The 12,490-nt window shown below is 35.4% G+C and overlaps 1 protein-coding gene across 3 annotated transcripts in view; it reads left to right on the top strand.

The window, feature by feature from the left end:
- LOC128997039 (serine/arginine repetitive matrix protein 2-like) overlaps window positions 1-12,490 on the top strand; it is a 52,265-nt gene that overhangs the window by 19,500 nt on the left and 20,275 nt on the right. The window contains exon 1 of one of the 3 annotated variants that reach the window (XM_054422618.1): window positions 2,237-2,279. The exons of 1 other annotated variant lie outside the window; for it this stretch is intronic. In XM_054422618.1, coding sequence (XP_054278593.1) covers window positions 2,246-2,279 — 34 coding nt within the window. In that variant the 5' untranslated portion in view covers window positions 2,237-2,245. Of the gene's footprint in view, window positions 1-2,236; window positions 2,280-9,161; window positions 9,226-12,490 lie in introns of those variants that run through there. One more of the 3 variants, XM_054422619.1, reaches the window with a different exon arrangement.

The raw sequence follows: 12,490 nt of genomic DNA, 5'->3' as shown, positions 1-12,490 counted from the left end.
TTCCGGGCTAGAAGAACCTAGCGTCTTGTGAAGGTGGGACATAAAGAACCTCATGTTTTAACAAAAAAGATTTATTTGAAACAAATAATTGTTGAAGAATATGAAAATGTAATTACATCATAGCTTTAACTAGTTCAATAATAAGGAATACAATCGTGATCATAGGAGAAAAGTGTTACTTCTTTGATTTAATAATTCACAACACGACCAAAATAGCATGTACCAGTAAATAATGTGATACTGTTGGAAACATATTTTTCAAGTTTTTTACAATTATTTAATGTTGCATTTTGAGACCGACAAAAATCGAATGCTTAAATAACTGTTGTTGCAAACTGACTAAAAAAAACCCCTAATTCTGTAAATAAAATAATGTAACATGTCACGCATTCTGGTGTTTCGAAATGAAACTAAACAATGTGCGACCTGCGACGTAGTTCATTCATTGGCCACTGCAGCGCTGAGGTTTAGTTCGTAAAAGATCCGCTAGGTGACAGCACTCAATACGAAGAGTGCAGTGTTTTTAAAACCAAATAATGCTAATTGATAAAAATTGGATAATATTTTTAATACTTCGTGTTTATAGCTCAACAACATTACATTTCAAAACCTCTAAAATAATTATTCATATTTACCTCCTCACTCTTAAAGATGGGAAACTTATTTTTCAAATCATTAGCACATTAGCAGCCATGCGTCAGTATTTGATAGTATATATTTGATAGTATTGATAGTATATGTAGTATTGATAGTATCGATAGTATATATTGATAGTATATATTTGTCAGTATTTGATCATACATGGCTGAAACATGTTCTTTTTTCATACTAAAAACAATACAATATATAATTTTTATCTAAGGCCCATTCTACACGAGCGTAAAACCCGCGACGGATTCCCGCATGGACGTGCCAAGACAGAAGTCATCCGTAACATAACAAAAAAGTTGTTTGTTTTGTTGTCAAATACAATTGGTTACGTAGTTTTTTTATATATACTCTTATTTACTAACCAAACAAATTGTTATAACAGACAAAAACATGATTTTGTTTGTGAAACTCCTGCAGAGAACAATAGATCCACCTCAACCCGCGCGTGTAGAGATTTAGTATCCCCTCATAGAAGGCGTGCAAATCGTTATACAGTACCTATATTCTCAGTCTTTAGTTTAAACATACATCTGTTTAATGCAAACTTATTGTTACCATCCGATATGTTTAATAAACAATTAAATATCTTGTATTAATAAAACAATTCAAACACACTCTTTCAAATTAATCGTCCTTGGATCAGCTGAAGCACGTTGAAGGCAATGTGCTCGAATGTTTCCATCTGGAAACGCATGGGTTGATGTACTATACTGTATTTATGTATGTGATAGTTTTATTTGAATTATTTTTTAAACATTGTGACTGAATAATCAACAAATTTTTAAACTGCCAATCTTCCGGGCCAAGAGACAGGTTCCACCATAAATAAAAGATTACAGACAATAATGAAACGAAGAGCCTATTTTCAGTATACTAAGGCAATGTGAATGGATATATTTTAATTAACACTTTAGCAGCTTAATAAAATAACAACATTTAAATGATGGGGGTTTTTAATTTGGCTGTACAATTTGTGTTTGTATAAATAGAAGAGCATTTCTCTTACCTTAGATCAAGAACAATAACTTCTTTTAAAAGATTTTGGAATTTTGCATTAAATTAATACAGTAGTAAAGTAAGACAGTTCAAAATATTGTATATTATGTATGTATATTGTATATACGTATTAGATATATACAACACAAACAAAATCCAACAAATCTTGACACGTATAAACGTATTAGGGCGTAAAACATATTATTCAAGATACTCGTAATTGTTTTCAAGGCCAGTTTACGACTTAACAGCTAAAATCTATTTTTGTGATGGGACAGATTTGAACCCGAACCTAGCAGACAAGACTTGCTCTAACCAGTCAAGCCACATACAACAAACCGTTCCCAAACAAGTACAGTACCGACAGCCCGACCTCGGCCCCAAAAAGGAGTGCTCAAAGTGTGAAAGACCTTTGGGTATAAATTATGTAAATAGTGTCATTTCCTTAACAGCCCGCGTGATAGGAAGACAATAGCGCTTTCTTTTATCAGCTGATGGACAACAATGCTCTCCCCTCCCCTACTTCCCCCACCATGTGCTTCCCCTCCCGCGCCGCTCTACTACACACACAGTCGCTGATGGTTTGTGTTGGTGTTAAATGCCGGCTATGTTTTGTGACATATGTGAGTTTGGTAAGCAATTTAATTATTTTGTATGGTTATTTGATATTTTGTTTTAAGGTATGTAATATGGTTTATGCTGTTAGTGGTTTTAAGGTAGATGAGTATAATTGTTTTATATTTCTTTATGATTGTTATTTAATAAAAGTAGGCCCTACTTTATTTTTATGATACTGTTCTACATACGGTATTTACATTACAAATATACTGTCATATGAAACACTAAACAGTTATGTATTATGCGTTTTTGTTATCAATTGCTACTCAAACGCATGTTTTATCATGTTTAAGTTAGTTGACAGTAAGTAAAAGTTGCAAACGCTGCTAACAGTGAAAACTTTTTTTTACAGAAATAGTCTTAAGGGAAAATACATCAACATAAATCTCTTACCAGTAACTAGGAGTCTTAAGGCGAACTAACATTCAACATTGGATCTACAATTGACGCGAATTTTCCTATAGTCACATTTAACTATAGCCGTAGTAACTGCGTGACCCCAAGACATTTATCAACTGAAAAGAAAAAACTGTTTTTGTTTTGGTTTGTATTGTAATAGATTTGTATACGCAGACACGACATATTTTGGAGGAATTCTTAGATTTTAATTTCGACTAAACAAACGTGTAAACCAGCATCCATTTCAATAAATTCTGGAACCACTCCGATCCGACTTAAGTTTACTTTTAATACCTTTTACCAAAATCACTTTAATATTCACATGTAAATTCTACCTTTGATAATAGTTATGATGATCCTGACTTTTGTGGCTATCTTTGCATCTGGGAGATTTGGTCTGCGAAAACTTTGTATTTTGCTTTTTAGTTTGCTGTCAGTTTTAATCTAACGATTCTTAATAAATATTTTTAAATGGGGATGTGTAGGAAGCTCACGTCAGTTTACCCAAGGGAGGATTAGAACCTTTATTTTACGTGAGATTGTTCAATACTCATCTGTGGATGAAATGCTGTTTTGATTATCTACCTATGACGTACAAAGTCGACAACTCGGGATTTTATCTATGTCTACTCATTTATCCAAGTGAACTCTTAAGTGATCAATAATTACCAATTACGGAGCGCACTTCAACCGAAGAGAGCGAAGTTCGAACCCCACAAATCACCAAAATCTTTTTTTGTGATAAAGCCGTGAACTTATGGTTAGGAATTGACCATAATTTGTCAACATGTCCATACAAGGTCACACAGGCAAATGAGAATTTTCTTTGCGCTGTAGAACTTACTCCACTATCCATTCGATACTCTTTATTACGAGTAGTTAAGAAACATGCTAAACGCCGCGCTGAGAGGTAAAACTGCTTTGTGTCGTGTAGGAATCTCAACCGTTCCCACTCAATTAACAAACACCACTCAGGATCAGGTGCAAAGGACCCTAACCGTCACTTAATGTAAACGGTTCGTAGTGAATGGGCAGACATAACCCAGACCTGGCGATGAATGGAATAAAGCAGACCCTCAGGTGTAAGTATGTAGGGGCGGGAGAGAGTCCCGGAGGATGTTAGGGGAAGATCTTCCACCTACTTCCGGTGGACATGTGTCTCCTGGGAATATGTCTGAGGGGTGTCTGTGATTCGTACAAAAAATTCCCGCTAAAATGATAGGTCAAGATTTTGTCCATCCTGCGTGTGATCTCTGATTCAAAAAATGAAGAAGAATAAATTATTTCCATAATCAAGTATTTGTTAATTTGTAAATGGTTTTTACTTACGTAGAACATTACGGTGTCAAATATTTTGAATAGTTTATTCCAAGACATGTTTTAAACCCCTTTCATGAGTAGTGGTTCATCAATGTTTCTTTCCCAAGCTGGTCAATTTTGGACCCTGGTGCTGTGAGCTATAACGTAAAGATGCCTTACAAGAAAACATAAAATTAGTAACAAGACCAGGGCTTGGACCGTTACCTTACAAACAATGTTAGTCAAATTGTTCAACGTGTATTTTGAAATATACCAGTAAATACCCACTATTGATGCAAAATAGTAATGGGTCATTAAAACGTCCAGCAATATGGCTGAACAGTTTTAATAACATTAAGGCCCTAAGGCAATGGATAACATTTAATGATTGGATATAAAGGGTGTCAAGGCTATCTGAAATAGTAAGTAAACACACTTCGTCAAAGTAACTGGACTACGTTGAGGACCTTACGTTATAATCGAACGTATTTGTACCACATATTCGTTTTTACATTTCAAACAATATATTGAGCCTGAAATAATTTACGTGCCATGTATAGCGTCATAATAAGCCTAATCATGTTTAGGGTACTAACAATTTTATGTTTTAGTATTATGTGTTCACTATTGACAATTTGAACTCATAATCGAAGATCAACTGCAAAATCTAAGGGGAAATCACGATTAAACAGTAAAAGAATATCACACTCTAGCATAATACAGCTTAGTTCGATATGCACATCAAATTTAATTTAGTTGTCGAATGACGCAAATCCGAACTTAAACAGACAACCGAATAATCGATTCAGACATGGTCGCTATTTTTGGTGAAATTAAACATTTATTTTACAGCAGAGAAACACAACACGTACATCTACAGTAGATTCTCACAACACACAAGAACATAATAACTTACTAATACACATAAATTACTTAAATACTACATCTGACAACCCAATCATCCCAGACACTCCCCCACTTAGCTTATCATCACTCTCAATAAATACTAAAGTGTTAATCAATATCATTAACAGCTGACTCGCTGTCTGCTGATAACATCATGTATCAGCTGATAATGTCACGTGACCTTGACAATGGTATCTGGGGGAGTTGGAGTTTCCGGTCCTCATTTTGGGTAAAATAAATTACGTAAATGTGTTGTGCTTCCGGTCAGGTGTTTAAAAAAACACGTGTTTAATGGGGATTAAGGTCATTGTTGGAAGGAAACAGGACAGAAGAAAATAATGTTGAAGTTTACGTTTGAAGGTGTTGCATTAATTTCTAAAGTAACTTGAACAATAGCATGTTTAGCAAGCCGACGTAGCTTACGATATTTTGACTGAACAACTGTGAAGTAGTTAACGAGTTATTTTGATGTTAATTTGTGTTATACGATGAACAACGAAATGGTTCTGGATACTATTGTTAATTTCTGCAAGTATTTTACTTGTTTTAGGACAGGTCTGAAAATTATCCATTCAAATGCCATGCCTTTAATCTATTTTATTACACATTATTTTAGATGTCGTAACCTAAAATCTCTATAAAACCCGTCAAATATAAAATATTCTAAAACATAATATATACCAACACGATGTGAGAATAATTTCGTTTGTCAGATTCCCTTATTGTATAAGATAAGACTCAAAATAGTAAAATAAATATAACAAAATCAAAATGTACTAAATCGTGCTACGAGACAAGCTACAAAATTATTTAATGTAAACAAATGAAATACACAATAAATAACAATGCATAACCTTCCTTTCCCAACCCCTAATAATCTTCTCAGTTATGGTTAACATTTGGTCGGACCATTTCAAATATTTGACACGATGTTTGATAGTATTAGGTGACATAGGTATGTAATTATTGTGAGTATTGGTATTAATAGCATTGACTTGGCTAATGCATAGTGGGTTATTTATTAACGTATAATTTCATTTAATTTGATTTGATTTGAGTTGTCAACTGGCATTTTGAATATTGTATTTTCAGCAAGGCCGTTTAACAACCTTTCCCGTCACGACAGTAGTTGTTCAGTTGTTCTCACGGGGTTGTATTGCCTGGGGGGGGGGTACATTTTGGGGGCGTGTCAGTCTGGGTTGTGAATGGATGGGTCTGTCTGAAGCACTCAGCTCCGAAATTGCCCATCTTTCGTTCCACATCATTGGTGTTTTCATCAGTTTTATGGGTTTGTTTGTCCTATGGATCCATTGGTTTTGGTAAATAGGGTGCCGTGCATTGTATTGATTTGTATTGTTAAGTGTCAAGTACTTTGTGTGCTGTAAGAGCTAACAAAAATCATATTTTCACTGTTTGAATTATCGTACTACAGAGTGAATCATACCACCCGTGCACATACTTTAACGGGATATACAGCCGCTTGGGTAACTCATTGACTCACTGATCTGATATACAAAAGTTTACCCACTTGTAGAATAGCTAGGATCTTAAATTTTTCTGTGGAGGTCCGTCTTGGTCCCAAACCACCCAGAATATCCAAAAAAGTTACATTTTCAAATTACAATTCCCCCCAAAAATTCACTTAAATCCCCCTTTTTTAGAAAAACACTTTCTTTAATGGCTATAGCTCGAAAACGGTAAGAGCTAGCAAAGATTTCAAAATGGTCAGGAATTGAATTTTTTCTACAAGACACTCTTATAGGCGCTTTTCGAAAATTGCACTCCTTCACCTTAAAAAAACGCCCTAATTCTAAAATTAGTTAAATGTCTTGGATTTTCAACGTGTTTACATTTTTCCGAGATATATTTTTACTTTTAATGATCCCAACATTGAATGAAAAGAGCCTAAAGTGACATTTTAAAATTGTAACAAAAAAATTTGAATGGCAGATTTTCAATACAAAAAGTAGTTTTGTAACGCTTGTTGGGCCAAACCAACAACCAAGGGTGGCAAGGGTGGTCTGATTCACCCTGTATAATCTCTTCAAATCTTATTCATGGATTACTAAGTATTACAAAGTTTATGCTCATTACTAAACGGGTTCGACATAAATACTCAATCAGACACCCAATCACCCCAGACACTCCCCCACTTAGCTTATCATCTCTCTCAATAAAGACTGAAGTGGTAATCAATATCATTAACAGCTGACTCACTGTCTGGTGATAACAACGTATGTCAACTGAACGTCACGTGACCTTGGATATTCCTGTCGTATCGTAGTTTTGGCTAAAATACATACAATTAAAACTAGAATCAATTTAATAAATTTTTGCATTCCCAACCATCAAAGTATTTGTCAATCCAATCTAACCTTTTCTTGGTGGCCCAAACCATTGATTATGTACTACTTACTTATGTAATGGATAAGTGTTTGTTAAAAATATACACAGTGACTTATTCGACTAAGGTTGATTACTAACGAGAACGAGGTGCAGACTAATTTCTGTTGACACTTCTCACCCGTAAGTAACGCCCTTTTTGAGGTGTAAAAAATTATCGTCCTAACGTTTAATTTCCACATAGGCCGAAATTCTTTGTATTTCCAATATCTTTACCCAAAGAGCGTGGACAGCCCTAAACATATTTAGGTCTAATGCTGTGATCTATAAAAACTTATACCCAGTCGCTCATTGCCCTCATTGCCGCTGTGCCTTGCATCGGTTCATGTACTGTCCAGTAGAAGTGTACAGCAAATTCTTGGTGATTCACAACGTTCTTTATGAACTACATTTATATGTCCTACCATGAGGGGGGAGGGGGCGACCTTGTCTCTATGTATACATCGATCTCTGTTATAGTATAGAGATCGATGGTAGAAACGGGACTTCAGTTCCCAAAGTACCGGGCTCAAATCTCACCAACCACCAATTGATTTTATCTGTGATAAGACGCAAACTTTCATCCCTGATATGAAATAGTCCGGACTTTGGAGCCCTTGACGTGGGGTGGGAAGGTGGTTAAATGAAATAAATACCATTGATCACGCAAAAGTATAGTTAATATCCAGACTACTTGATGGACGGTAATCCTGTATGAGTCACAAGTCACCACAGTAGTGGGATCACCAAAGTCACCACAATCACCAAGATCACCACAGTGACTACACTGTACATGTTGTGTCGTCGACCCGTGCTATTTGACATTCTGGCAGCTCTAGGCTTCGTCATACACCACGTGTAGCATGCTAATGGTCCACAGTGAATAGTATATCAGTGGCGTTGTCTGTCTGATAATGGTGAAACAACACACCCATGGACCTTGTGCGTTCACAGTTCTCTACGTTGGGATTTTATAACGTGGCTAATATTTTTCTTACTTCTAGGTGAAGTATAAAACTAGTGTCAACGGTCAATGTTTTTGACGTGTTGATTTAGAAACGTTAGGACATTTAATTAGTATTTTATTAATATTTGTCATACAATAACTTTAAATAACATTTACAATTCTCTACATACGTAGTGGATGATTGTCCTTTGATGGCTCAATAAAGAAAAAAAAGCATGTCGATGGCTTAACGCGTTTCGGAGATGAAACATTCTTTTTACATATCACATTTGACGAACACAAAACAATTCTGAAGCGCCCGAGAAATATAGATCCACTGAAGGGAGTTTTAATAACTTTAATTACATCTTGCTGATGACCAAAAGCAAATAAGATTTACAAAATTTTTACAAATTTAAACTTTGTGTCACAAGGATATAAACACGTTGTTGTTTTGATATAAAAATTGAGTAAAAATATCTTAAGTAAAAAAATGTAAAACTTCAGAGTGTGTTAAATAATTAGAACTCTTAAAGCAGATCTTCACCAATATTTGACCGAAAATTCAAAAAAATCTGCACTAACAAAACTTTTTTGTGAGCCAGATAATATTGCATCCAGCCACGAAAAGTAGGCTAACTTTTTGAATTTCTTCGGTCAAGAACTGATTTGCCAAAGCTAATACAAATCGTAAACCAAATACTAAAATTACCACAGAAATTACCACAAACATTAATGAAAGGTAAATGACCTTGTAACGCAATACTGTATCTGAGAAATGTCGACAATTGGTCGCCAATTGTTCTCCCACCGGGCAATATCCAATACCCAGAGTGTGGAAAGGTCGTGCCAGAGAACGTATCAGCGTCAGTTGGGCAGGACTGTGTAGTGCAAGGTCGTCAAACAAAGCAAGACATACAGTCGTGTGTGAGTAGTGAGTAGTAGGAGTGTGGAGTCCTCCTAGGTGTGGAGTGAGTAGTGCTGAGTGAGGGCGTGAGGCATGGGTCTGCGACGACGAGCCGCCAAGTGTGAGTTGTAGATTTATGTTTTAGGATTATTTCAATGTAAAAACCCTACACATATTGGATTAGTGGCATGCATTTATGCTAGCATTTATGATAATAAATCAACCGACACCCCACTCCCCAGTGTTTTTATGTTTGTATAAACTGAATTAGTTTCAATTTTGGTGCTTTGAAGTTTGCAGTTAATTAGATTACTATTCCTTGTAAAACGTGAATGAATAATCTTGATTTAGGTGTGATTTGCGGAAATGACTTCGTTAAGATACAACTACCTCTGCTGGTAAATGTTAAACTATAAAACGTCATGGTACTATTTAAGAATATTTTTTGTAAACATATGGAACACCGAAGCATCATCAATCTCTTAACATCAAATTATTTTATTTTGAGTAGCTTAACTTAACGTGTTTGTGTACAACTGTAGACTCCTAGAACTCCTAGCACTATTATTTGTGGGCGTCGAAGGATTTTCGAAGATTTAAACCGTCAAGGACTCCAGCTGAGTTCCGATTAGTCACAGGAAAGAAGAGACTCTTTTCTCCGTTTGAAGTCCATAGTTTTTACTGCTCAGCTTCGGTTGCCTTGTGTCCTTGTTTTCCATATTCTTTAACAACCGAAACTTTTGAGCTCGTTCTAAACGTCACCAGATCTTTTAGAAACCACACATCTGTAAAGGCCTGTAGCAGAGTTTGGACTATAACTTTGATCAGCTCTGCTCGAAACGCATTCTACATTCTACTATAAAAGACTTTATGAGAGCATGCCCAAAATACGTCAACACATCGTCGAAATAATTGAAACAGCAAAGGTCTTTAAAACAGAGCTTACATTAATCCATATTTTCTAGGTGTCTTTAAAACCTTTTTTAATTATGTAGAAAAACGTCGTTCGATTTTCTAAAATAGTAAACTATACAGTAAATACCAAAATACCTACAGCCGGAGTTAGTTTCCTTTTTGAGTGAATTCCTTTGATCATTTCCAAAAACGTCATCAGATCTTTGAACCACTAGGCAGAATAACTCAAAAGCTTCAAAATTCTAGTTATTCCTCCATCGAAATATTAGAGCGTGTTTAAAGTTTTGCCTCATCCTCGAAGATTTACCGTAAAGAACTCCAACTTTCAACAGCTCTTCTTCAGCCATTAGTTCAAGAACAGAAAACTCCTAGAGTACAGCGTGTTCAAATGTACCACCACTACTAGGTCTTCAAAAATTTAAACCGCAAAGGCCTCCTAGAGTCTTAACTTCCTCCTGGACTGTTCGTGGCAGTGATTCATCCAGCACATCCCGGACACCGACGTGTGCAGCAAGCATGACAATGTTCCCACAGGACAAAGGCAGGAAGTTCCAACAAGCGGCTGCCATGCAAGTTCAGGGACTGAGAATAAAGAGGAATCAACTGTTGAAAAGATTTAATTAATGTGGCGGGACGGAATCTAGAAAAGGACTTTGCCCAAATGTCCGAATTAGCGAGGAAGATATATTGGTTGAGCTAAAAAATGTATCTATGATTTTGAACGAATTAGAAATTTTTGTAGCTTGTAATCTTTTCGTCAGCGAGTTTTTAGCTTGGGAATCCATTTTGAATCAGCACTCAGCATCTTCGAGGAATACTTGGTAGCCTGCAAGATTTTCTTTTGTTTTGCAATTGTTTGATACTAAAAGCGGGTTTGACTAAAAACTGTGAGTTCAATAAAATGACAAAAGTATTTAATATCACTAAAAGTTTTACTTTTATCTCTATATTTTTTGAATGGTTTGTTTTAGTATGTGGAATAAACAATTCGTAATTCAGAACAAAAAACAGCAAAACTCATCAATAGTAGACAACTCCTATGTAGCTGAAGAAACAGATGTAGCAACCGTTTCAATATGAAAAGATTTTCCTCGAAAATTTTTCAAGGACAAATTATTATTGTTATTTAAATTTCACAGACAACTTTTAAGGAAACTGATTCAGGTCTCTAATCTTGCCATGTTTACTGTGACAAAGTTCTATTTACTCTAAAATATGCCTTTGTTTTGGAAACCAATGACATTGTTATCTAAATCTCATGTTTGTGTAAAAGATCAGCAAATATTTACTATGCCTCCGTTGTAAATAAGTGCATCCGCTTTCAGTCACATTTGAAGTCTGGGGATTTCTTTTTGAAAACAAATATTCAAATTCCAGAGGGTTAACTGTGTTAGGTCGTTTTACCAAAAATATTATGAATGACATCATTAAATTTGTCCTTGGCTAATCTTTACAACTTGTGATAGGTCTATCTTAGGTTTACCGTGACCCATACTTAAGATAAAACCTCAATCGAGATGTTTCATCTTCGTTTGACGAATTTCGTTACTATAAATCTTTTATTTCTGCCAGATTCGAATAACCTTGTATGGTTACAATTTTGTTTGGTAAATATGTGTCCGCTAGGAATTTACAAAGTTGACCAAAAAAATAATAGCTTACATAACTTCCACGAGTTCATAAGACTAATCTTTGGACTACTTAGTTGTGATTGCACGGTAATACTAGCTGTGTCTTGTTGCCTTCAATAGTAAGTTTGTTTGATAATTTTCTGAAATTATTGATGACACTTCTGTTTTTTCATGAATTCAGATAGAATTAAACCAGCGAACTTTAGATTTGAAGCTGACCACAAAACCACTCAACACAGACGATTTTGGAAAATGCACACTTTTTTTAGCTATTTTTCACTATCCAAATTAACTTTTTAACTGTTAGTGAATCTCAATATCAATTAAATGAAAGTAATTGCATACATAGGTCTTTCTTTGACAGAAAAAACAAATCAATTTAACACAACACTGTGTATCTAGTTTAGTTTGTACCACCCGCCCACATCATTGGGACGGTATAATTTGACACCCATCAAAGATTAGACCTCAAGGTCGAAGAATAATCAACCCCGTCTCCTTTAGACCCTAACTGCATGACGTCTGCGTGTTAGAGGCGGAGGAGGACTATCAGACAATCTGTGCATTCCAGAGCCTCTATAGAGCTGGGGGTCTGTTGGGTCTACAGATGTTAAGGATCTCTAGAGTAGAGATGGCGTTTATAGAAGCTGCAGGTGCCTTGGTGATTATTGATCTAATCGGTTATAGGTATTCAGTTAAGTTCTTCGTTAGAGAGAAAGAAAAAGTTTTTATGAAATCCACATATTTTTATTCTGAGGGTCACTCAGATTAAGTTTAGCGGTTTTCTATGGACGTACGAAATAAAGGCGGTTTCTGATTATGTTCAGGGTAAACTTAAAA

This window comes from Macrosteles quadrilineatus, unplaced genomic scaffold (genome assembly GCF_028750875.1).
Source record: "Macrosteles quadrilineatus isolate MER2022 unplaced genomic scaffold, UCM_ALF_1.0 Scaffold_6__1_contigs__length_79288215, whole genome shotgun sequence".
NCBI classification, from domain to species: Eukaryota; Metazoa; Arthropoda; class Insecta; order Hemiptera; family Cicadellidae; genus Macrosteles; species Macrosteles quadrilineatus.
This window is presented reverse-complemented; position numbering and strand designations above follow the sequence as displayed.